The sequence below is a fragment of the Nerophis lumbriciformis genome, linkage group LG03 (genome assembly GCF_033978685.3).
Source record: "Nerophis lumbriciformis linkage group LG03, RoL_Nlum_v2.1, whole genome shotgun sequence".
In the NCBI taxonomy this organism is placed as follows: Eukaryota; Metazoa; Chordata; class Actinopteri; order Syngnathiformes; family Syngnathidae; genus Nerophis; species Nerophis lumbriciformis.
In genome coordinates, this window is record NC_084550.2 from 63,995,001 (window position 1) to 64,021,392 (window position 26,392).

Sequence of the window (26,392 nt, forward strand, 5' to 3'; positions counted from 1 at the left end):
ATTACTCCTTATTTACCGCTATTAAACGTCAGAAGCAGACAGGTTGTACGGTATACGAGTATAGTTCGCGATACTAATGAATCATATTCGGTACTATACCGCCCCTAAAAAGTACCGGTCCCCATCCCTGGTTCCCCGTTGTTTTCATGTCATGACATTGCTGGTTTTACGAGCAGAGGAGCATGTTTGGCAGCGCACAATCACAGAGTACTTACAAGCAGACACAGTGTGTAGACAGAAAAGGGATAAGGGACGTATTTTGGCTTAAAAACTATAGTTATAACACTGAAACGCCCTCAGGAAGAGGTGCTTTAAGACATGGCTAGATAGTGTGGAGAATGCATATATGTTTAAGAGTTATTTCTTTATTCATAGTCATGTTTGAATCAGCTAGTATTTTTCATTTCATTCACCCTTGTTCCTGATGGGTCGTGGTTAGGGCCTTGCATGGCCATCAGTGTGTGAATGGGTGAATGTGGAAATAGTGTCAAAGTGCTTTGAGTACCTTGAAGGTAGAAAAGCGCTATACAAGTATAACCCATTTACCAATTTACCATTTACTCTTTCTATTTTTGTATCTTATGTGCGCAAGTAAACTATGTGCTTTACTTTGAAGACTCGGAATATAGGAGTTGGAGTACTCCCGTTATATCTTATCTGTATTAGAACAATGAGGCTGTATTCCTTTCTGGACAGGGTGGGGGTTTTCTTCGTATTCAAAAAGTTGTTTCTTCCGTTTGAATGTTAGACCAATTCGAGAAGCCGGTATGAATGTATTGGTGTGGGCTGGTCTCCTGAAGCTTTAGTAAAACTTGATAATATTCCTGTTCTGTCTTGATGGTCCTTCTTACTCTGCATATATGTCATCTGAAATAATTTGGGATTGACCAGTGACTTTAATTCCCTGAGAGGGAATACTGGTCAGACGCAACAATTTGGGGGCTCGTCCGGGATGACACGCTGAGGATTGAACATATCTTGCACTCTTCTGGACAGACTCATTTGGCCAAAACATAAATCAAGGTAAGCAGAGCCTTTTTGGAAAATCTGCATTAGGAGTCTGTTCTGAAGTCTGTAAGTCAAACATTGTTTTGGACCACAATAGCTAGCGGCTAAAGTCCATCCGCAGTCTGCAGTGTTGTAGCTACTTCTAAATCACTAATCCTCGCCTCCATGGCGACAAATAAAGTAAGATTCTTACGAGTATCATCCCTGCAGGACGAGAAATAGCTAAACATGCTTCACTACACACCGTAGGAGGATACAATAGCTCATCGGCGTCACAATGTAAACAAACGCCATGGGTGGATTTACACCTCACATCCAGTGTAATGATACCAAGTACAGGAGCGTATCTAGTCGATACTACTATGATTACATCGATATTTTTTAGCATCACAAAATCATTTTTCTTTAAAAAAATTATATTATGTTTATAAAGTCAGGAAATATGTCCCTGGACACATGAGGACTTTGAATATGACCAATGTATGATCCTGTAACTACTTGGTATCGGATCGACATCTACATTTATGGTATCATCCAAAACTAATGAAAAGTATCCACATTTTGACCAAAGAACCACCATTACATGTTTTGTAGACCACAAGAAAGTGTTTTACATTTAGAAAAAAAAGAATAATAATATGACTCCTTTAATGCGCCCTATAATCTGGTGCACCTTATATATGAAAAAAATGGAAAATAGAGCATTCATCGGCGGTGCGCTTTTTTCTGAAAAATATCGTAACTAGATCATTCATCATCGGTGCGCCTTATATATGAAAAACGTGAAAAATAGACCATTCATCTGCGGTGCGCCTTATATATGAAAAAGATGGAAAATAGACTATTCATCTGCGGTGCGCCTTACATATGAAAAAGATGGAAAATAGACCATTCATCGGCGGTGCGCCTTACTTATGAAAAAGATGGAAATTAGACCATTCATCAGTGGTGCGCCTTGTATATGAAAAAGATGGAAAAAAAACCATTCGTCTGCGGTGCGCTTTATATATGAAAAAGATCGAAAATAGACCATTCATCGGCGGTGCGCCTTACTTATGAAAAAGATGGAAAATAGACCATTCATCGGCGGTGCGCCTTATTTATGAAAAAGATGGAAAATAGACCATTCGTCTGCGGTGCGCCTTATGTATGAAAAAGATGGAAAATAGACCATTCATCGGCGGTGCGCCTTACATATAAAAAAGATGGAAAATAGACCATTCATTGGCGGTGCGCCGTATATATGAAAAAGATGGAAAATAGACCATTCATCGGCGGTGCGCCTTACATATGAAAAAGATGGAAAATAGACCATTCATCGGCAGTGCGCCTTATATATGAAAAAGATGGAAAATAGACCATTCATCTGCGGTGCGCCTTACATATGAAAAAGATGGAAAATAAACCATTCATCGGCGGTGCGCCTTACATATGAAAAAGATGGAAAATAGACCATTCATCGGCGGTGCGCCTTGAAAAAGATGGAAAATAGACCATTCATCTGCGGTGCGCCTTACATATGAAAAAGATGGAAAATAGACCATTCATCGGCGGTGCGCCTTACATATGAAAAAGATGGAAAATAGACCATTCATCGGCAGTGCGCCTTATATATGAAAAAGATGGAAAATAGACCATTCATCTGCGGTGCGCCTTACATATGAAAAAGATGGAAAATAGACCATTCATCGGCGGTGCGCCTTACATATGAAAAAGATGGAAAATAGACCATTCATCGGCGGTGCGCCTTACATATGAAAAAGATGGAAAATAGACCATTCATCGGCGGTGCGCCTTACATATGAAAAAGATGGAAAATAGACCATTCATCTGCGGTGCGCCTTACATATGAAAAAGATGGAAAATAGACCATTCATCGGCGGTGCGCCTTACATATGAAAAAGATGGAAAATAGACCATTCATCTGCGGTGCGCCTTATATATGAAAAAGATGGAAAATAGACCATTCATCTGCGGTGCGCCTTATATATGAAAAAGATGGAAAATAGACCATTCATCTGCGGTGCGCCTTACATATGAAAAAGATGGAAAATAGACCATTCATCGGCGGTGCGCCTTACATATGAAAAAGATGGAAAATAGACCATTCATCTGCGGTGCGCCTTACATATGAAAAAGATGGAAAATAGACCATTCATCGGCGGTGCGCCTTACATATGAAAAAGATGGAAAATAGACCATTCATCGGCGGTGCGCCTTATATATGAAAAAGATGGAAAATAGACAATTCGTCTGCGGTGCGCCTTGTATATGAAAAGGATGAAAATAGACCATTCATTGGCGGTGCGCCTTATATATGAAAAAGATCGAAAATAGACCATTCATCGGCGGTGCGCCTTATATATGAAAAAGATCGAAAATAGACCATTCATCGACGGTGCGCCTTATATATGAAAAAGATGAAAATAGACCATTCATCGACGGTGCGCCTTATGTATGAAAAAGATGTAAAATAGACCATTCATCGGCGGTGCGCCTTATATATGAAAAAGATGGAAAATAGACCATTCGTCTGCGGTGCGCCTTATAATCCGGTGCGCCCTATAGTCCGGAAAATACGGTACTACTGTACTGTATACTGTATGCATGCAATTGTTTCTTAATGTGTAGAACTCAAGTTAAATGTGTTAAATGACCACGTGAGGCTGTTTAGAACCAACAAGTATTAAAAAAAGGGCATTTTATGGGTTATTTTTTGCAAGTTTTTTGCCATTTCCTGCACAAATCTACTAAACACACTGCACAAATGCTGCGTATAAAACCCAAGGAATCATAGTTTGCCGTAATTTAAGTGACTTTGCTACATAATCCTACTTGTTTGTTACTATAAGAAGATCTACGCAGCCATGTAGCTGCTGTAACATGATGACTTCTTCTCAGCCCTGGATGTATGCTGACACGTTAAGTGGTTGCTACACCGCGCATCCTGCTGATGTGGTGTGTGGCTGGCCCAGATGAGTCAGATTAGAAGTATCCCTGCTCAGTGGGGACTCACTCCCCAGCTCTGAAAGTTGCAGCTGTTTGTGGAAAAGTCCTCCGTCACACTTCCCTCTTTGTGCCCTCGGTTCTCCGCACGGGCATTTTAGGGGGAACTGCACTTTCTTTGTAATGTTGCCTATCGTTCACAATCATTATGATAGACAAGAACACACATGTCTTTTTTTTAATTATTTTTTTAGGTTTTTAAAGATGAATAAAAAAACGCTTGAGGGGAGGGGGGGGGGGGTTAAGGTTTTTGTAGGGGGAAGAAATTTGGCGTGACAGAGCCAAGTTATGCTGACACAAATGGAGTGTTGGCATAACTTAAAATAATAGTAAAAAAATAAAATTAAAAAAAATGAAAAAAATAAATAAATTTAAAAAAAATGAAAAAAATAAATAAATTAAAAAAAAATAGATTTTTTAAAAATGAGAATCGATTCTGAATCGCACAACGTGAAAATCGCGATTCGAATTTGAATCGATTTTTTCCCACACCCCTGATATAAATATATATATATATATACTGTATATACATATATATATATATATATATATATATATATATTTATATTAGAGATTTGCGGGCACAACCGCGGAGTCCGCGGATTATCCGCGGATCGGGCGGATGAAATTTTAAAAAATTAGATTTTATCCGCGGGTCGGGTCGGGCGGTTGAAAAAAAAAAAAAAAGATTTTAAATAGATTCAGGCGGGTGGCAGTTAAACCAATTCGGAAATATATATACATAGTCAAATGTTGTTACCCACATACGAAAAACGAGCAGGCACCTGCAGCATATGCCACAACAGAAGAAAAAAAAAGAAGAAGAGATGGACACTTTTACGGAGCGGAGAAGGGACGCCTCGCCGGGGTCCGGGACCGAGGCCCCTTCCCCCGAGAGGGCCCCACCGGGAGCCGTAGCTGAGGCGATCCGCGAGAAGGTCCCGACGCACGTCCAGAGTCACCACCGCGCCGGCCGCACCGACACCCCGCCTCGTCCGCCTTCGCCGCGACCGGCGTCACGCGCAGCAGGTAAGCAGCTTACCTGCCCGCCACCCCCGTGGCCGGGGGCTCGTAACAGGGGTCACTCCGCGCGCTCCGCCCGTGCAGCTTACCTGCCCGCCACCCCCGTTGCCGGGGGCGCGTAACAGGGGTCACTCCGCGCGCAGTGTGCTTACGAAAGGGGTGGGGCTCACCCTGGTTGATATAGACAGCAGCAGGACGGTGGCCATGGAAGTCGGAACCCGCTAAGGAGTGTGTAACAACCCACCTGCGGAATCAACTAGCCCTGAAAATGGATGGCGCTGGAGCGTCGGCACCATACCCGGCTGTCGCCGGCAGCGAGACGCGCTTGGAGGTGCGCTCAGCGCGGCTCCCATATGATTGCGCACTGGTGTGCGTCTGGGCCGTGACAGCGTGGCACGTGAATGTCTGTGCTGCATTGGATCAGTCTCCTTTCTTTAACAGGCAAAAGCTTTATAACCTCACTAATGCCTTGCATCGTCTATATTAGATATATAACAACGGGCGGATGCGGTTCTGATTAAATGTTAGGTCAGGTGGATGGCGGATGGTTGACGACTTTCTGATGTGGTTGCGGATGAAATAATTGCCTATCCGCGCATCTCTAATATATATATATATATATATATATATATATATATATATATATATATATATATATATATATATATATATATATATATATATATATATATATATATATGTATGTATATATATATATGTATATATATATATATTATCAATATGTATGTATATATATATATACATATACATTTTTGTATATATATATATATATATATATATATATATATATATATATATATAAAATGTATATATACATGTGTATATATATATATATATATCTATATATATATATTATCAATATGTATATATATATATATATACATTTTTGTATATATATATATATATATAAAAAAGGTATATATACATGTATATATATATATATATATATATATACATATACATTTTTGTATAAATATATATATATATATATATATATATATATATATATATATATATATATATATATATATATATATATATATATATATACATTTTTTATTAAACCGTAAAAAATGTCCTTGGCCAGTTGTACCAAACAGACAACTGTCTATCGAGTGAGTCATTTTATTATTGATCATGATACACGCAGCACGTCATGCGTGTTTACAACTACAGTACATACACAGTCTGGCTAGCTGTGTACAAACAAAAAATTAAATAATACTTTACAGATACTGTAATATGATTGTTCATGTTTTTCACTCAGTACAGATTGGTGTCTTATCACAGTGTTGTGTGTTACAAACTCAAAAGCTAGCTTATCTCTTGCCATAGTTAGCGCACAGCTAATACCGTAGCATGCCGATGTGTAATACGCTAAAAAAAAGAGTTCCTCAGTCTTCACTCTTACAATAACAATGTTGCTACAGTTTCGTTATTATACAGGTTACAGAACTTAAATGAAGTATTGTTGACGCTTTTTGAATACAAAGTGATTAAGAGGTAGAACTGATTGCTAACATTAACTGCATTGCTAGCCACCAAGAACGAACAGTTTTTTACATTTTAGACTCAGAAAAACCTTTTGTCTTCTTGTCTCTCATAGTGATCGTGAACGATAGACCAAGTTCCAGAAGAAGTGCAGTTCCCCTTTAAGAGACATGACATGTCAACTATGTCTTTTTTCTCAGGCTCTGTAAATGTCTGCTAAAGCAGTTTGAACCAGAGTGGGAAAACCCTCATGAGCCTCAAGAGAGCAACCAGTCCTTGCATGTTTGTGCTGCTCCATGTCAGTCCCCTCTCTGCCGACAACATACAGCGACAGACACAACCCCGGTGTTATAGCTGCAGCAACCAACACAACCCCGGTGTTATAGCTGCAACAACAAACACAACCCGGTGTTATAGCTGCAACAACAAACACAACCCCGGTGTTATAGCTGCAACAACAAACACAACACAGTGTTATAGCTACAACAACAAACACAACCTGGTGTGGTTGCAACAACCAACACAACCCCGGTGTTATAGCTGCAACAACAAACACAACCCGGTGTTATAGCTGCAACAACAAACACAACCCCGGTGTTATAGCTGCAACAACAAACACAACCCGGTGTTATAGCTGCAACAACAAACACAACCCCGGTGTTATAGCTGCAACAACCAACACAACCCCGGTGTTATAGCTGCAGCAACAAACACAACACGTGTTATAGCTGCAACAACAAATACAACCCTGGTGTTATAGCTACAACAACAAACACAACCTGGTGTTATAGCTGCAACAACAAACACAATCCAGTGTTATAGCTGCAATAACAAACACAACCCCGGTGGTATAGCTGAAGCAAAAAACATAACCCCGGTGTTATAGCTGCAGCAACAAACACAACACGTGTTATAGCTGCAACAACAAATACAACCCTGGTGTTATAGCTGCAACAACAAACACAACCTGGTGTTATAGCTGCAACAACAAACACAATCCAGTGTTATAGCTGCAATAACAAACACAACCCCGGTGGTATAGCTGAAGCAAAAAACATAACCCCGGTGTTATAGCTGCAGCAACAAACACAACCCTGGTGTTACAGCTGCAACAACAAACACACCACAGTGTTATAGCTGCAACAACAAACACAACACAGTGTTATAGCTGCAACAACAAACACACCACAGTGTTATAGCTGCAACAACAAACACAACACAGTGTTATAGCTGCAACAACAAACACAACACGGTGTTATAGCTGCAACAGCAAACACAACACGGTGTTATAGCTGCAGCAACAAACACAACCCAGTGTTATAGCTGCAACAACCAACACAACCCCGGTGTTATAGCTGCAGCAACAAACACAACACGTGTTATAGCTGCAACAACAAATACAACCCTGGTGTTATAGCTGCAACAACAAACACAACCTGGTGTTATAGCTGCAACAACAAACACAACCCAGTGTTATAGCTGCAACAACAAACACAACCCCGGTGGTATAGCTGACGCAACAAACATAACCCCGGTGTTATAGCTGCAGCAACAAACACAACCCTGGTGTTATAGCTGCAACAACAAACACACCACAGTGTTATAGCTGCAACAACAAACACAACACAGTGTTATAGCTGCAACAACAAACACACCACAGTGTTATAGCTGCAACAACAAACACAACACAGTGTTATAGCTGCAACAACAAACACAACACGGTGTTATAGCTTCAACAGCAAACACAACACGGTGTTATAGCTGCAGCAACAAACACAACCCAGTGTTTTAGCTGCAACAACAAACACAACCCAGTGTTATAGCTGCAACAACAAACACAACACGGTGTTATAGCTGCAGCAACAAACACAACCTGGTGTTATAGCTGCAGCAACAAACACAACCCAGTGTTATAGCTGCAACAACAAACACAACACGGTGTTATAGCTGCAGCAACAAACACAACCTGGTGTTATAGCTGCAACAACAAACACAACCCCGGTGTTATAGCTGCAACAACAAACACAACCTGGTGTTATAGCTGCAGCAACAAACACAACCTGGTGTTATAGCTGCAACAACAAACACAACCCCGGTGTTATAGCTGCAACAACAAACACAACACAGTGTTATAGCTGCAGCAAGACAAGAATTGCACACAGAGTCATGTGGAAAAGTTGCATCCATGTTGTGATTGTCTCAGCAGCTGTGGCAGATGTGAGTCAGCGTCTCCCTGCCTGACTCAGATGTGCCGCAATAAGTCATCTCTTTTTCCAGGTGATGAATGCTCGCAGGACGAGAGAGGCGCGGCAGCCATCTTTGCCACACAGCTGGATGACTTCCTGGGTGGGGGCCCGGTCCAATACAGGGAGCTGCAGAAAAGCGAGTCCAACACCTTCCTGGGCTACTTTAAGTCCGGCATCAAGTACCAGGTGAGCAAACAATACACCTCGGGCCTGATTAAGTAAAGGTTTGCCTGTACTAAAACACGTGCAAACCTGTTTGCACACACAAAGCTGATCTACTAAACGTGTGCAAAGTGGGCTGCGTCTGTAAAGTGAGCAGAATAAGGCGTGCAAACTATTTTGTGTGTCTATCCTCATTAATATGCAGAGTATATGTTGATTAGGGATGTCCGATAATGGCTTTTTGCCGATATCCGATATTCCAATATTGTCTTTAATTACCGATATCGATATCAACCGATATATGCAGTCGTGGAATTAACACATTATTATGCCTAATTTGGACAACCAGGTATGGTGAAGATAAGGTACTTTTAAAAAATAAAATAAAATAAGATAGATAAATTAAAAACATTTCCTTGAATAAAAAAGAAAGTAAAACAATATAAAAACAGTTACAGTGAGTCTAGTAATTAATGAAAATTAGTAAAATTAACTGTTAAAGGTTAGTACTATTAGTGGACCAGCAGCACGCACAATCATGTGTGCTTACGGACTGTATCCCTTGCAGACTGTATTGATATATATTGATATATAATGTAGGAACCAGAATATTAATAACAGAAATACAAACCCCGTTTCCATATGAGTTGGGAAATTGTGTTAGTGTCATGTCTGTGTAATCATGTTTTGTTTTGTTTAGTTATTGGACTCTTTAGTTTCTGGCTTTTCACTCCCTTGTCTTGTTTCCATGGTTACCCATTAGTTTCACCTGTTCCACGTTTGGACTCATTGTGCACTCTTGTTTGTCACCATAGCAACCAATTAGTTTTCACCTGCCCTCACGACTCACGCACCTGTCTTTAATCATGTCACTATTATTTAAACCAATTGTTGCCAGGAAGTCTCCCTGGCGACATCATACCCCTGACTTTCTGCTTCTCACTCTGTTTACCTATGCGCACTTCATGCCATGTCAAGTAAGTTGTTTCTGTTCATGCCACAGTTAGCGACTTTTGTTCATGTACATAGTTTTTTGCCCACGTGCAAGTCTTTTGTTTCGTTAGTCAAGTTTGTACTTCCGCCTTGAGCGCGCTTTTTGTTCCTTTGTTAGTGTAAAATAAATAATGTCTTCACCTTCACGCCATGTCTGGTCCAAATGTTCATTTGCACCACGGGAGAACAAACCACGCCAAAGTCCAAGTCTTGACAGTTAGATGTAAATATAAACGGACTACAACGATTTGCAAATCATTTTCAACCCATGTTCAGTTGCAGTGACGTGCAGTCACTAGAGGCAGCCATCATGGAAAGAAAAAAAATGTAAAAAGAAAAAAAATTAATTAAATTGTTATATCTTTCCAGTGATTATACTATAAAGTTATTTTCCATTTAACTTCACCAGTTTTAGATTATTTTTATTCAAAATCCCTGAATTTTCACATGTGCCGTTCAAATACTGAGAAGAGACGGTGTGGTGAACAGCAGCCAGTTGAGGCACGTCACTCAGTGCCTCAACATGGATTGCGGACTTGGCTAACTGCTGGTTTGCTGTGCAGTGAGACTGTATTGCTATATGAATTATATTATACATTTCCATAGTTTAGTTAGTTGAGGTATATAATGTACAGTGTATTTTGTCAACAACTGTATGTGTGTAACGTATTTATTGTGCTGAGCGATCATAAAACGGTTGCAAAAGACGCACTGTCTGAGGCTCGCAGTAATCCCGCCTCCTGCACCCCCGCCGTAGAATGCACCCCCTGACGGGAGTGTTATATCAACTAAAGCCCACACTTAAACTTTCCACGTGCAAGATTGAATCTATTTAAAAAAGTTATTTCATAAGAAGCCAAAAAGTGCAAAAACAATAATGTTCGTGTTGGAGGAGTTGTGAATGACTGCAGGGCCACAACATTAGGTACACGTGCAGACTGCAGGTGTACCTAATTCACAACTCCTCCAACACGAACATTATTGTTTTTGCACTTTTTGGCTTCTTATTAAATAACTTTTGTAACCTATTTTTATGGGCTTTCCTCTTTGTGATGTTAAGTTCCTGTTATGCGCTGTTGTACAGTATATGCCTTGAGCTCTTATTTTGAAGGCGCTAAGAGCGGAAGTGATGACACATTTTTTTTGAAAGAAGGTAAATAAAGTGGTCCTCGTGTAAACTGGAGCCTCCGTGTTTGTTATTTTGTAGTTTCATACAGTATAGGCGACATTTATAAACCCTCGGTTACACTTTTTTTAAATAGATTCAATCTTGCACGTGGAAAGTTTAAGTGAGGGCTTTAGTTGCGGCGCATGGACTTCATTTATAAGTAAAGGCAAAACCATAATAACGTTTTTTTTTATTAAATGTGCTTTTTTGTGTGCTACAGTTTGTATGTGTAAGGTTAAAGTTAAGTTGAAGTACCAATGATTGTCACACACACACTAGGTGTAATGAAATTTGTTGTCTGCATTCGACCCATCTCCTTGTTCACCCCCTGGGAGGTGAGGGGAGCAGTGGGCAGCAGCGGCGCCGCGCCCGGGAATCCTTTTTGGTGATTTAACCCCCAATTCCAAGCCTTGATGCTGAGTGCCAAGCAGGGAAGAATGCTGGTATGAGCTTTTAAACATAACCCGTTAACTGCTGCCAATCAAATGGTGAATAAGATACTCTTTAGGGTTCATATGTTTTATTTTGCGCGTGTCGGGCAAACTGACAGTTCACACGCGGCTGTGAGAGAGGAGTGCTGGCGCTGCACAGACAGGACAGAGAATCCTCTGTGCTACATGTGAGTTTTGACAGAAATAAAAAAATATTAGACATATCATCTATTCAGCAACATCCTTTTATAATTGAATAGCTGCATGTTGGATGATTAAAGGGGCTGATTAAAATGAATGTAATGTTAAGATGTACAATTTTTCACATCGAATAGATGTTACTAACATAGATCCTAGATCACAGGTGTCAAAATCAAGGCCCGGGGGCCAGATCTGGCCCGCCATATCATTTTATTTGGCTTTCGGAAGCTTGGAAATAATGTGTTAAAAAAAAAAATTAAATATAAAATTTTTTATCATCGCTAAAACTTTTTTTCCTTTTTTAAAAATTCATATTATGTTTATAAAGTCAGGAAATATGTCCCTGGACTTTGAATATGACCAATGTATGATCCTGTAACTCTTGCTGTGCTATGAAATCTTGTGGCTCATCTTGGCGGAAGAAACATAACAGGAAGTTGATTAGGAAACGATCAACACACGAACGTTTTTTTTTCTTACCAACATTGCATCATCTTTCGAGTTGGGGCCACTTCCTGTTCCGTTTGTAGCCATGCATGAACAATGAAATTAATGTTTATTACTCCTTATTTACCGCTATTAATCATCAGAAGCAGACAGGTTGTTCGTAGGGATGTCCGATAATGGCTTTTTGCCGATATTCCGATATTGTCCAACTCTTTAATTACCAATACCGATATCAACCGATAACGATATCAACCGATATATACAGTCGTGGAATTAACACATTATTATGCCTAATTTGGACAACCAGGTATGGTGAAGATAAGGTACTTTTAAAAGAAATTAATAAAATAAAATAAGATAAATAAATTAAAAACATTTTCTTGAATAAAAAAGAAAGTAAAACAATATAAATACAGTTACCGTATTTTTCGGACTATAAGTCGCAGTTTTTTTCGTAGTTTGGCAGGCTCCAGTGCGACTTATATATGTTTTTTTCCTTCTTTATTATGCATTTTCGGTAGGTGCGACTTATACTCTGGTGCGACTTATACTCCGAAAAATACGGTACATAGAAACTAGTAATTAAATAAAATGAGTAAAATTAACTGTTAAATGTTAGTACTATTAGTGGACCAGCAGCACGCACAATCATGTGTGCTTACGGACTGTATCCCTTGCAGACTGTATTGATATATATTGATATATAATGTAGGAACCAGAATATTAATAACAGAAAGAAACAACCCTTTTGTGTGAATGAGTGTAAATGGGGGAGGGAGTTTTTTTTGGGTTGGTGCACTAATTGTAAGTGTATCTTGTGTTTTTTATGTTGAACAGTCCGGGGGTCTCCGTTGTGGTATTTTAGGCTTCATAATGCGCCACACATTTTCAATGGGAGACAGGTCTGGACTACAGGCAGGCCAGTCTAGTACCCGCACTCTTTTACTATGAAGCCACGTTGATGTAACACGTGGCTTGGCATTGTCTTGCTGAAATAAGCAGGGGCGTCCATGGTAACGTTGCTTGGATGGCAACATATGTACCTTTCAGCATTAATGGCGCCTTTACATACGTGTAAGTTACCCATGCCTTGGGCATTAATACACCCCCTTACCATCACAGATGCTGGTTTTTCAGCTTTGCGCCTATAACAATCCGGATGGTTCTTTTCCTCTTTGGTCCGGAGGACACGACGTCCACAGTTTCCAAAAACAATTTGAAATGTGGACTCGTCAGACCACAGAACACTTTTCTGCTTTGCATGAGTCCATCTTAGATGAGCTCAGGCCCAGCAAAGCCGACGGCGTTTCTGGGTGTTGTTGATAAACGGTTTTCGCCTTGCATAGGAGAGTTTTAACTTGCACTTACAGATGTAGCGACCAACTGTAGTTATTGACAGTGGGTTTCTGAAGTGTTCCTGAGCCCATGTGGTGATATCCTTTACACAGTGATGTCACTTGTTGGTGTGGTACAGCCTGAGGGATCAAAGGTCACGGGCTTAGCTGCTTACGTGCAGTGATTTCTCCAGATTCTCTGAACCCTTTGATGATATTACGGACCGTAGATGGTGAAATCTTTAAATTCCTTGCAATAGCTGGTTGAGAAAGGTTTTTCTTAAACTGTTCAACAATTTGCTCACGCATTTGTTGACAAAGTGGTGACCCTCGCCCCATCCTTGTTTGTGAATGACTGAGCATTTCATGGAATCTACTTTTATACACAATCATGGCACCCACCTGTTCCCAATTAGCCTGTTCACCTGTGGGATGTTCCAAATAAGTGTTTGATGAGCATTCCTCAACTTTATCAGTATTTATTGCCACCTTTCCCAACTTCTTTGTCACGTGTTGCTGGCATCAAATTCTAAAGTTAATGATTATTTGCAAAAAAAGTTTGAACATCAAATATGTTGTCTTTGTAGTGCATTCAACTGAATATGGGTTGAAAAGGATTTGCAAATCATTGTATTCCGTTTATATTTACATCTAACACAATTTCCCAACTTAATTTTTTTTTAAAACACAAAAAAAAAACGATACCGATAATAAAAAAAAACGATACCAATAATTTCCGATATTACATTTTAACGCATTTATCGGCATCTCTAGTTGTAGGGTATACCTGTACGAGTATAGTTTGCGATACTAATGAATCGTATTCGGTACTATATTGCCCCTAAGAAGTACCGGTAGCAACAAATATATTATGCTTCTTTGGAAGATTTACTTGCAATCAAAGTCACTTTTAAGGAGGAGGAATGTTAAATATTTATTTTTTATCATCACTAAATCTTTTTTCCATCCATCCATCTTCTTCCGCTTATCCGAGGTCGGGTCGCGGGGGCAGCAGCCTAAGCAGGGAAGCCCAGACTTCCCTCTCCCCAGCCACTTTGTCCAGCTCCTCCCGGGGGGATCCCGAGGCGTTCCCAGGCCAGCCGGGAGACATAGTCTTCCCAACGTGTCCTGGGTCTTCCCCGTGGCCTCCTACCGGTCGGACGTGCCCTAGGGAGGCGTTTGGGTGGCATCCTGACCAGATGCCCGAACCACCTCATCTGGCGATGTGGAGGAGCAGCGGTTTTACTTTGAGCTCCCCCCGGATGACAGAGCTTCTCACCCTATCTCTAAGGGAGAGCCCCGCCATTTCGGCCGCTTGTACCCGTGATCTTGTCCTTTGGGTCATAACCCAAAGCTCATGACCATAGGTGAGGATGGGAACGTAGATCGACCGGTAAATTGAGAGCTTTGCCTTCCGGCTCAGCTCCTTCTTCACCACAACGGATCGATACAGCGTCCGCATTACTGAAGACGCCGCACCGATCCGCCTGTCGATCTCACCATCCACTCTTCCCTCACTCGTGAACAAGACTCCGAGGTACTTGAACTCCTCCACTTGGGGAAGGGTCTCCTCCCCAACCCGGAGATGGCACTCCACCCTTTTCCGGGCGAGAACCATGGACTCGGACTCGGAGGTGCTGATTCTCATCCCAGTCGCTTCACACCGATCCAGTGAGAGCTGAAGATCCTGGCCAGATGAAGCCATCAGGACCACATCATCTGCAAAAAGCAGAGACCTAAACCTGCAGCCACCAAACCGGATCCCCTCAAATCTTTTTTCCTTTTTTAAAAATTCATATTATCTTTATAAACTCAGGAAACATGTCCCTGGACACATGAGGACTTTGAATATGACCAATGTATGATCCTGTTAGGTATCGGATCGATACCTAAATTTGTGGTATCATCCTAAACCAGGGGTCGGCAACCCAAAATGTTGAAAGAGCCATATTGGACCAAAAATACAAAAACAAATCTGTCTGGAGCCGCAAAAAATTAAAGCCATATTACATACAGATAGTGTCATGAGATATACATTGAATTAAGAGGACTTAAAGGAAACTAAATGAGCTCAAATATAGCTACAAATGAGGCATAATGATGCAATATGTACATATAGCTAGCCTAAATAGCATGTTAGCATCGATTAGCTTGCAGTCATGCAGTGACCAAATATGTCTGATTAGCACTCCACACAAGTCAATAACATCAACAAAACTCACCTCTGTGGAAAGTTTGGTGGACAAAATGAGACAGAAAAAGAAGTGGCATAAAACACGTCCTAGAAAGTCGGAGAAAGTTATACATGTAAACTACGGTGAGTTCAAGGACCGCCAAAATTAGTAGGACAAAACGGCGCTCGCCAAATACTCGAATCAGTGAGGCATGTTTAATATAAACAGTGTGCTTTGTAACAATTAGGGAGGTTTGTGTCATGTTTGTCCTCCTACAGAAACCATATTAAAACAAAAAATTGATTTTTTTCCCCTCATCTTTTTCCATTTTTCATACATTTTTAAAAAAGCTCCAGAGAGCCACTAGGGCGGCGCTAAAGAGCCGCATGCGGCTCTAGAGCCGCGGGTTGCCGACCCCTGTCCTAAACTAATGTAAAGTATCAAACAACAGAAGAATAAAGGATTATTACATTTTAACAGAAGTGTAGATAGAACATGTTAAAAAAGAAAATAATCAGATATTAACAGTGGGTAAATAATCAATTTTTACAGTTTGTCCCTCATAATGTTGACAAAATAATAGGTAGATAAATGACAAAATACTTTATTGCATACGTCAGCAGATTAATTAGGAGTCTTTGTTTGTTTACTTACTACTAAAAGACAAGTTGTCTAGTATGTTCACTATTTTATTTAAGGACAAACTTGCAATAAGAAACATATGTTTAATGTACCCTAAGATTTTTTTGGTAAAATAAAGCCAATATTGCAATTTTTTCTGGTCCCCTTTATTGAGAAAAGTATCGAAAAGTATCAAAATACATTTTGGTATCGGTACTGGTACCAAAACATTGGTATCGGGACAAGTTTTGTGTCTTATGTCAAACTTGTAATGCTCAAAAGTAGTATTGTTTTCCTCAGGTCTATTTTCTCAAAACAAGGTATTATGTCTGTGACTTGTGTTAAGTTTGTTTCGGAATTAGAAAAACATACTTGGTGAGACTGACAATTGTATGCCACATATTGTTGCTTTAAAAAGACCCCAGTGCAGTTAGTACAACATGTCGGTCTGTTATCCAGCCATAAAAGTTCATGAAATAAAGCCATGACGGTGAGGAATGAATCATTTTATACAAACCCCCGTTTCCATATGAGTTGGGAAATTGTGTTAGATGTAAATATAAACGGAATACAATGATTTGCAAATCATTTTCAACCCATATTCAGTTGAATATGCTACAAAGACAACATATTTGATGTTCAAATGTTTTTGCAAATAATCATTAACTTTAGAATTTGATGCCAGCAACACGTGACAAAGAAGTTGGGAAAGGTGGCAATAAATACTGATAAAGTTGAGGAATGCTCATCAAACACTTATTTGGAACATCCCACAGGTGAACAGGCAAATTTAGAACAGGTGTGTGCCATGATTGGGTATAAAAGTAGATTCCATGAAATGCTCAGTCATTCACAAACAAGGATGGGGCGAGGGTCACCACTTTGTCAACAAATGCCTAAACAAATTGTTGAACAGTTTAAGAAAAACCTTTCTCAACCAGCTATTGCAAGGAATTTAGGGATTTCACCATCTACGGTCCGTAATATCATCAAAGGGTTCAGAGAATCTGGCGAAATCACTGCACGTAAGCAGCTAAGCCCGTGACCTTCGATCCCTCAGGCTATACTGCATCAACAAGCGACATCAGTGTGTAAAGGATATCACCACATGGGCTCAGGAACACTTCAGAAACCCACTGTCAGTAACTACAGTTGGTCGCTACATCTGTAAGTGCAAGTTAAAACTCTCCTATGCAAGGCGAAAACCGTTTATCAACAACACCCAGAAACGCCGTCGGCTTCGCTGGGCCTGAGCTCATCTAAGATGGACTGATACAAAGTGGAAAAGTGTTCTGTGGTCTGACGAGTCCACATTTCAAATTGTTTTTGGAAACTGTGGACGTCGTGTCCTCCGGACCAAAGAGGAAAAGAATCATCCGGATTGTTATAGGCGCAAAGTTGAAAAGCCAGCATCTGTGATGGTAAGGGGGTGTATTAGTGCCCAAGACATGGGTAACTTACACATCTGTGAAGGCGCCATTAATGCTGAAAGGTACATACAGGTTTTGGAGCAACATATGTTGCCATCCAAGCAACGTTACCATGGACGCCCCTGCTTATTTCAGCAAGACAATGCCAAGCCACGTGTTACATCAATGTGGCTTCATAGTAAAAGAGTGCGGGTACTAGACTGGCCTGCCTGTAGTCCAGACCTGTCTCCCATTGAAAATGTGTGGCGCATTATGAAGCCTAAAATACCACAACGGAGACCCCCGGACTGTTGAACAACTTAAGCTGAAAGAATTCCACCTGAGAAGCTTAAAAAAGGTGTCCCCTCAGTTCCCAAACGTTTACTGAGTGTTGTTAAAAGGAAAGGCCATGTAACACAGTGGTGAACATGCCCTTTCCCAACTACTTTGGCACGTGTTGCAGCCATGAAATTCGAAGTTAATTATTATTTGCAAAAAAAAGTAAAATTTATGAGTTTGAACATGAAATATCTTGTCTTTGTAGTGCATTCAACTGAATATGGGTTGAAAAGGATTCGCAAATCATTGTATTCCGTTTATATTTACATCTAACACAATTTCCCAACTCATATGGAAACGGGGTTTGTATAATCATGCTGCCAGGTGAACAGTGGCGGGATGAAATATAACAAATGTAATAATAATAGTTTTTTTAGATCACTGAAATGGAACTAGCCTCTCTTAGACATAACTATATGGACACAGTTTGATCACCAGGTGCACTTAGTGGCTTAGTTACTTTAGGCTAATAAGTCCAAAGTCCACACACATGCCAGGGCGTGTCCGTGACTGAGGCGTCTCACGTGTGCTGTAAAGCTGCTTCTTCAATGCCCGTCTGTTTGTGGTTGCCTAAAAAATTCAACCCTCACTTCCTGCTAACTTTGCCTATAATTAGTTCCACATCTCTCTGCAGAAAGAAAATAATCATGCATTTGTTTGAAAGCATTCGCTCCAGCAGATAAACGTGCGTTCGCCGTGCCTCCGAATATGAGGAGGAGAAGAAGTGGGTTCTTCCATTCTCCTCATAGTTCTGGTCGAGGGAACATATTTTCCATCAGAACAAACACAGGCCACATTGTTGCCATGGAACATTCTGGGCCTGGCGAGTGTGGTTTCACTTAGAAGACACTCCTCCAGACCCTGTGGGCAAAGGCGCACATTTTGTTCCACAGCAAGAAACTTTGTTTTTGTTCCCAGCGACTCCAAAGTTTTTTTCTTCTTCTGAGCGTGCCTGTTGCTCATTTGCATGACTTGTAAATTCTCTTCTGCTTCATGGCTTCACAAAGGACGACCCTTTACGAGACCCGTCTGCCCCCCAAGATGCAACGCCGTTGGTCCTCTTTTCTCTCCACAACTCATTAGATGATTGACACTCGGTCAGGACACGTCCTTATCCGACTGCTCTTTGAGGTTTTATTGCAAAAGTGTAAAGTTCAATCTCTCCTCACCTTGCTAAAAGGTCCTTCTCTCGTGAAGTCATCCGACTTAGTATGAATCCTAACACTGAACTCATGGAAAAAGACCCTTTTTTGCTGTATGAGCTGCACCCACTAAATTTTTTTTTTTTTTAATTCCAAATTTGATCCGCCCCGGACTAAAAACCGCAGATATATACGTTCTGAAGTGAGTTATTTAGGCAGAAATATTTTTAAAATGTTTATTTACATACCTTAATCGTTTCCAAACGGTGTCTGTAACAAGGCAGTAAAACGGCTGATCAAACAAAACAGAAGTCCTCGTCATGGACCCAATAGCTGCGCAAGCTAGCTCTCCAATCAGCTAAACCAGGGGTCGGCAACCCGCGGCTCTAGAGCCGCATGCGGCTCTTTAGCGCCGCCCTAGTGCAGGGGTCGGCAACCCAAAATGTTGAAAGAGCCATATTGGACCAAAAATACAAAAACAAATCTGTCTGGAGCCGCAAAAAATTAAAAGCCATATTACATACAGATAGTGAGTCATGGAATTAAGAGGACTTAAAGGAAACTAAATGACCTCAAATATAGCGACAAATGAGGCATAATGATGCAATATGCACATATAGCTAGCCTAAATAGCCTGTTAGCATCGATTAGCTTGCAGTGACCAAATATGTCTGATTAGCACTCCACACAAGTCAATAACATCAACAAAACTCACCTTTCATGCACAACCTTAAAAGTTTGATGGACAAAATGAGACAGAAAAAGAAGTGGCATAAAACACGTCCTAGAAAGTTGGAGAAAGTTATACATGTAAACAAACTACGGTGAGTTCAAGGACCGCCAAAATTAGTAGGACAAAACGGCGCTCGCCAAATACTCGAATCAGTGAAGCATGTTTAATATAAACAGTGTGCTTTGCAACAATTAGGGAGGTTTGTGTCATGTTTGTCCTCCTACAGAAACCATATTAAAACCAAAATATATTTTTTTCCCCTCATCTTTTTCCATTTTTCATACATTTTTTGAAAAAGCTCCACAGAGCCACTAGGGCGGCGCTGCCCTAGTGGCTCTCTGGAGCTTTTTCAAAAATGTATGAAAAATTGTTTTAATATGGTTTCCGTAGAAGGACAAACATGACGCAAACCTCCTTAATTGTTATAAAGCACACGGTTTATATTAAACATGCCTCACTGATTCGAGTATTTGGCGAGCGCCGTTTTGTCCTACTAATTTTGGCGGTCCTTGAACTCACCGTAGTTTGTTTACATGTATAACTTTCTCCGACTTTCTAGGACGTGTTTTATGCCACTTCTTTTTCTGTCTCATTTTGTCCACCAAACTTTTAACGTTGTGCATGAATGCACAAAGGTGAGTTTTGTTGATGTTATTGACTTGTGTGGAGTGCTAATCAGACATATTTGGTCACTGCATGACTGCAAGCTAATCGATGCTAACATGCTAGCTATAGGCTAGCTATATGTACTTATTGCATCATTATGCCTCATTTGTAGCTATATTTGAGGTCATTTAGTTTCCTTTAAGTCATATTAATTCAATTTATATCTCATGACACACTATCTGTATGTAATATGGCTTTTAATTTTTTGCGGCTCCAGACAGATTTGTTTTTGTATTTTTGGTCCAATAAGGCTCTTTCAACATTTTGGGTTGCCGACCCCTGAGCTAAACAGACTCAATAACTCCACGGTGACGTTTTGGTGAGTTTACTGAGGAATTTGTGAAACTGAAACAATACAAAAAGAATGTAAGTTAATAATACTAACACAGACACTGGTAAACGTGTCAGCGTATTAGCTAATGCTACCGATGCTATCCTGATTACATTATGATAGCATGTACAAATATGCATAAAAACACTCCTACAGACATCACACGTGGGATGGTTTGGTAAGTAAAAATTGTTATAGTTATATTGTTTCGAGAGATGCCGATAAATGCTTTAAAATGTGATATCGGAAATTATCGGTATCGGTTTCAAAAAGTACAATTTATGACTTTTTAAAAGGCCGCTGTACGGAGTGGTACACGGACGTAGGGAGAAGTACAGAGCAGTCGCGTCCCCCAGTCATACTTGCCAACCCTCCCGATTTTCCCGGGAGACTCCCGAATTTCAGTGCCCCTCCCAAAAATCTCCCGGGGCAACCATTCTGCCAAATTTCTCCCGATTTCCACCCAGACAACAATATTGGAGGCGTGCCTTTGCGTGCCGGCCCAATCACACCACATGTACGGCTTTTCACACACACAAGTGAATGCAATGCATACTTGGTCAACAGCCATACAGGTCACACTGAGGGTGGCCGTATAAACAACTTTAACACTGTTCCAAATATGCGCCACACTCTGAACCCACACCAAACAAGAATGACAAACACATTTAAGGGAGAACATCCGCACCGTAACACAACATAAACACAACAGAACAAATACCCAGAAGCCCTTGCAGCACCAACTCTTCCGGGACGCTACAATATACACCCCCCGCTACCCCCAACTCAACCCCGTCCACCTCAACCTGAGAGAGCATGTCCCAAATTCCAAGCTGCTGTTTTGAGGCATGTTAAAAAAAATAATGCACTTTGTGACTTCAATAATAAATATGGCAGTGCCATGTTGGCATTTTTTTTCCATAAATTGAGTTGAATTATTTTTGGAAAACCTTGTTACATTGTTTAATGCATCCAGCGGGGCATCACAACAAAATTAGGCATAATAATGTGTTAATTCCACGACTGTATATATCGGTATCGGTTGATATCGGAATCGGTAATTACGAGTTGGACAATATCGGAATGTCGGATATCGGCAAAAAAGCAATTATCGGACATCTCTAATTGTAACACTTACAGACGTTGCTTGGAGGGATGAATGAAGAATCCAACTAAGCGTGGACGATTAGAAGATAAAACAGCACTTCTACTTCCGGTTCAAAGCTTTAAACAGCAGGAATTCACTTTCACCCAGCAGCACTAAAAGCACAACAGTAAAATATGATATAACCCTGATTTACAAACTTAATTGGTTCTAGAACAGGGTTTGTATGTAGAAAAGTTAGTATATTGAAACAAACTTCTCCATAAGGAACAATGTAAATATGAATACCATATTTCCCGGACTATAGAGAGCACCGGTACATAAGCCGCACCCACTATATTTTAGGATTTTTCCCCAAGGTGCAGATATATACGTTGTGAAATGAGTTATTTACACATAAAGATTTTGGAAATGTTTATTTACATACCTTAATTGTTTCCAAACGGTGTCTGTAACAAGGCAGTAAAACGGCTGATCAAACAAAACAGAAGTCGTCGTCATGCGCAAGTAAGCTGCCCAATCAGCTAAACAGACTCAATAACTACACGGTGACGTTTTGGTGAATTTACTGAGGAATTTTTCAAACTGAAACAATACAAAAATAATGCCAATATAATTTAATAATACTAACACACTCTTGTAAATGTGTTAGTATATTAGCTAATGCAAACAATGCTAGTTTGATTACATTACGATAGCAGCTGCATGAAAACACTCCTACAGACATCACACATGGGATGGTTTAGTAAGTACGAATTGTTTTAGTTATATTGTAAAACTTACAAACATTGCTTGGTGTGATGAATGAAGAATCCATACGAGTTGAAACGCGACAGACGACTAAAGGACTAAACGGCACTTCTGCTTCCAGTTCAAAGCTTTAAACACTTGCAGGCAGCTGCACCTGCAGTGAGCGAACTCCTCCAAAAGATGGCGCCGTAGCACAAACAATAACACCATTCTAGTGTCTTTGCATGTTTAATTGAAAACTATTTGCTTTATGGCCGTCGGCGAAGAAAAATCCATGAATTGGCGGCGCCGTTTTACAAACCCCGTTTCCATATGAGTTGGGAAATTGTGTTAGATGTAAATATAAACGGAATATAATGATTTGCAAATCATTTTCAACCCATATTCAATTGAATATCCTACAAAGACAACATATTTGATGTTCAAACTGTTAACCTTTTTTTTTTTTTTTTTGCAAATAATCATTAACTGTAGAATTTGATGCCAGCAACACGTGACAAAGAAGTTGGGAAAGGTGGCAATAAATACTGATAAAGTTGAGGAATGCTCATCAAACACTTATTTGGAAAATCCCACAGGTGAACAGGCGAATTGGGAACAGGTGGGTGCCATGATTGGGTATAAAAGTAGATTCCATGAAATGCTCAGTCATTCACAAACAAGGATGGGGCGAGGGTCACCACTTTGTCAACAAATGCGTGAGCAAATTGTTGAACAGTTTAAGAAAAACCTTTCTCAACCAGCTATTGCAAGGAATTTAGGGATTTCACCATCTACGGTCCGTAATATCATCAAAGGGTTCAGAGAATCTGGAGAAATCACTGCACGTAAGCAGCTAAGCCCGTGACCTTCGATCCCTCAGGCTGTACTGCATCAACAAGCGACATCAGTGTGTAAAGGATATCACCACATGGGCTCAGGAACACTTCATAAACCCACTGTCAGTAACTACAGTTGGTCGCTACATCTGTAAGTGCAAGTTAAAACTCTCCTATGCAAGGCGAAAACCGTTTATCAACAACACCCAGTAACGCCGTCGGCTTTGCTGGGCCTAAAGCTCATCTAAGATGGACTCATGCAAAGCGGAAAAGTGTTCTGTGGTCTGACGAGTCCACATTTCAAATTGTTTTTGGAAACTGTGGACGTCGTGTCCTCCGGACCAAAGAGGAAAAGAACCATCCGGATTGTAATAGGCGCAAAGTTGAAAAGCCAGCATCTGTCAATCAATCAATCAATCTTTTTTTATATAGCCCTAAATCACAAGTGTCTCAAAGGGCTGCACAAGCCACAACGACATCCTTGGTACAAAGCCCACATAAGGGCAAGGAAAAACTCACCCCAGTGGGACGTCGATGTGAATGACTATGAGAAACCTTGGAGAGGACCGCATATGTGGGTAACCCCCCCCCCTCTAGGGGAGACCGAAAGCAATGGATGTCGAGTGGGTCTAACATAATATTGTGAGAGTCCAGTCCATAGTGGATCCAACATAATAGTAAAAGTCCAGTCCATAGTGGGGCCAGCAGGACACCATCCCGAGCGGAGACGGGTCAGCAGCGCAGAGATGTTCCCAGCCGATGCACAGGCGAGCGGTCCACCCCGGGTCCCGACTCTGGACAGCCAGCACTTCATCCATGGCCACCGGACCTGTGCCCCCCCCCCTCAAGGAAAAGGGGAGCAGAGGAGAAAAGAAAAGAAACGGCAGATCAACTGGTCTAACAGGGGGGCTATTTAAAGGCTAGAGTATACAAATTAGTTTTAAGATGGGACTTAAATGCTTCTACTGAGGTAGCATCTCTAACTGTTACCGGGAGGGCATTCCATAGTACTGGAGCCCGAATGGAAAACGCTCTATAGCCCGCAGACTTTTTTTGGGCTCTGGGAATCACTAATAAGCCGGAGTTCTTTGAACGCAAATTTCTTGCCGGGACATATGGTACAATGCAATCGACAAGATAGGACGGAGCTAGACCGTGTAGTATTTTATACGTAAGTAGTAAAACCTTAAAGTCACATCTTAAGTGCACAGGAAGCCAGTGCAGGTGAGCCAGTATAGGCGTAATATGATCAAACTTTCTTGTTCTTGACAAAAGTCTAGCAGCCGCATTTTGTACCAATTGTAATCTTTTAATGCTAGACATAGGGAGACCCGAAAATAATACGTTACAGTAATCGAGACGAGACGTAACGAACGCATGAATAATGATCTCAGCGTCGCTAGTGGATAAAATAGAACGAATTTTAGCGATATTGCGGAGATGAAAGAAGGCCGTTTTAGTAACACTCTTAATGTGTGATTCAAACGAGAGAGTTGGGTCGAAAATAATACCCAGATTCTTTACTGATTCGCCTTGTGTAATTGTTTGGTTGTCAAATGTTAAGGTGGTATTATTAAATAAATGTCGGTGTTTAGCAGGACCGTACCACCATACCATCTGTGATGGTATGGGGGTGTATTAGTGCCCAAGACATGGGTAACTTACACATCTGTGAAGGCACCATTAATGCTGAAAGGTACATACAGGTTTTGGAGCAACATATGTTGCCATCCAAGCAACGTTACCATGGACGCCCCTGCTTATTTCAGCAAGACAATGCCAAGCCACGTGTTACATCAACGTGGCTTCATAGTAAAAGAGTGCGGGTACTAGACTGGCCTGCCTGTAGTCCAGACCTGTCTCCCATTGAAAATGTGTGGCGCATTATGAAGCCTAAAATACCACAACGGAGACCCCCGGACTGTTGAACAACTTAAGCTGTACATCAAGCAAGAATGGGAAAGAATTCCACCTGAGAAGCTTAAAAAAATGTGTCTTCTTGGTTCCCAAACGTTTACTGAGTGTTGTTAAAAGGAAAGGCCATGTAACACAGTGGTGAACATGCCATTTTCCAACTCCTTTGGCACATGTTGCAGCCATGAAATTCTAAGTTAATTATTATTTGCAAAAAATAAAAAATAAAGTTTATGAGTTTGAACATCAAATATGTTGTCTTTGTAGTGCATTCAATTGAATATGGGTTGAAAAGGATTTGCAAATCATTGTATTCCGTTTATATTTACATCTAACACAATTTCCCAACTCATATGGAAACGGGGTTTGTATAACCACAGGGTATAAAGTGTAGGGAAAAAAAATAGCGGCAAACAGTACAGTACTTCTAACATTTTTATAGGCACATTATATTATTTATAGTTGCACAGTAAGTTCTTCCCGGGGGGGCGCAATAGAAGCACTGGTATAGCCTGTGATTAAAAATCAAATCACATTGCTGAAGTTAGCTTAGCAGCTCTGAAAATGGACCTCCCACCTCAAAAGGTCTAAACGAATGACATTTAGGACCCTGATGGTGTAACGGACCACGCTGCTGCCTTTCGTGCACCCGGCCATTGAACATGTCCAGGTCTGGTCCCAAGCCCAGTCTAGCAGGAGGGTTGTGTCAGGAAGAGCATCTTGTGCAAAAAGTAGACATAGCAAACATCTTATGAAGTCGCCGTGGCAACAGAAAACAGAAACGTTGATCATTTTGAAACTTTAAAACTCTTATTGATGGATACTTTTGGGCTGAGCTGCAATTACGTCCTCCAATTTG

At 40.7% G+C, this 26,392-nt stretch overlaps 1 protein-coding gene across 1 annotated transcript in view; it reads left to right on the forward strand.

Moving 5' to 3' along the window:
- The window catches only part of scinlb (scinderin like b), a 74,774-nt gene that overhangs the window by 8,167 nt on the left and 40,215 nt on the right, over positions 1 to 26,392 (forward strand). The window contains exon 3 of the mRNA XM_061941257.2: positions 8,827 to 8,981. Within this exon, the coding sequence (XP_061797241.2) occupies positions 8,827 to 8,981 (155 nt within the window). The remainder of the gene's footprint in view (positions 1 to 8,826; positions 8,982 to 26,392) is intronic.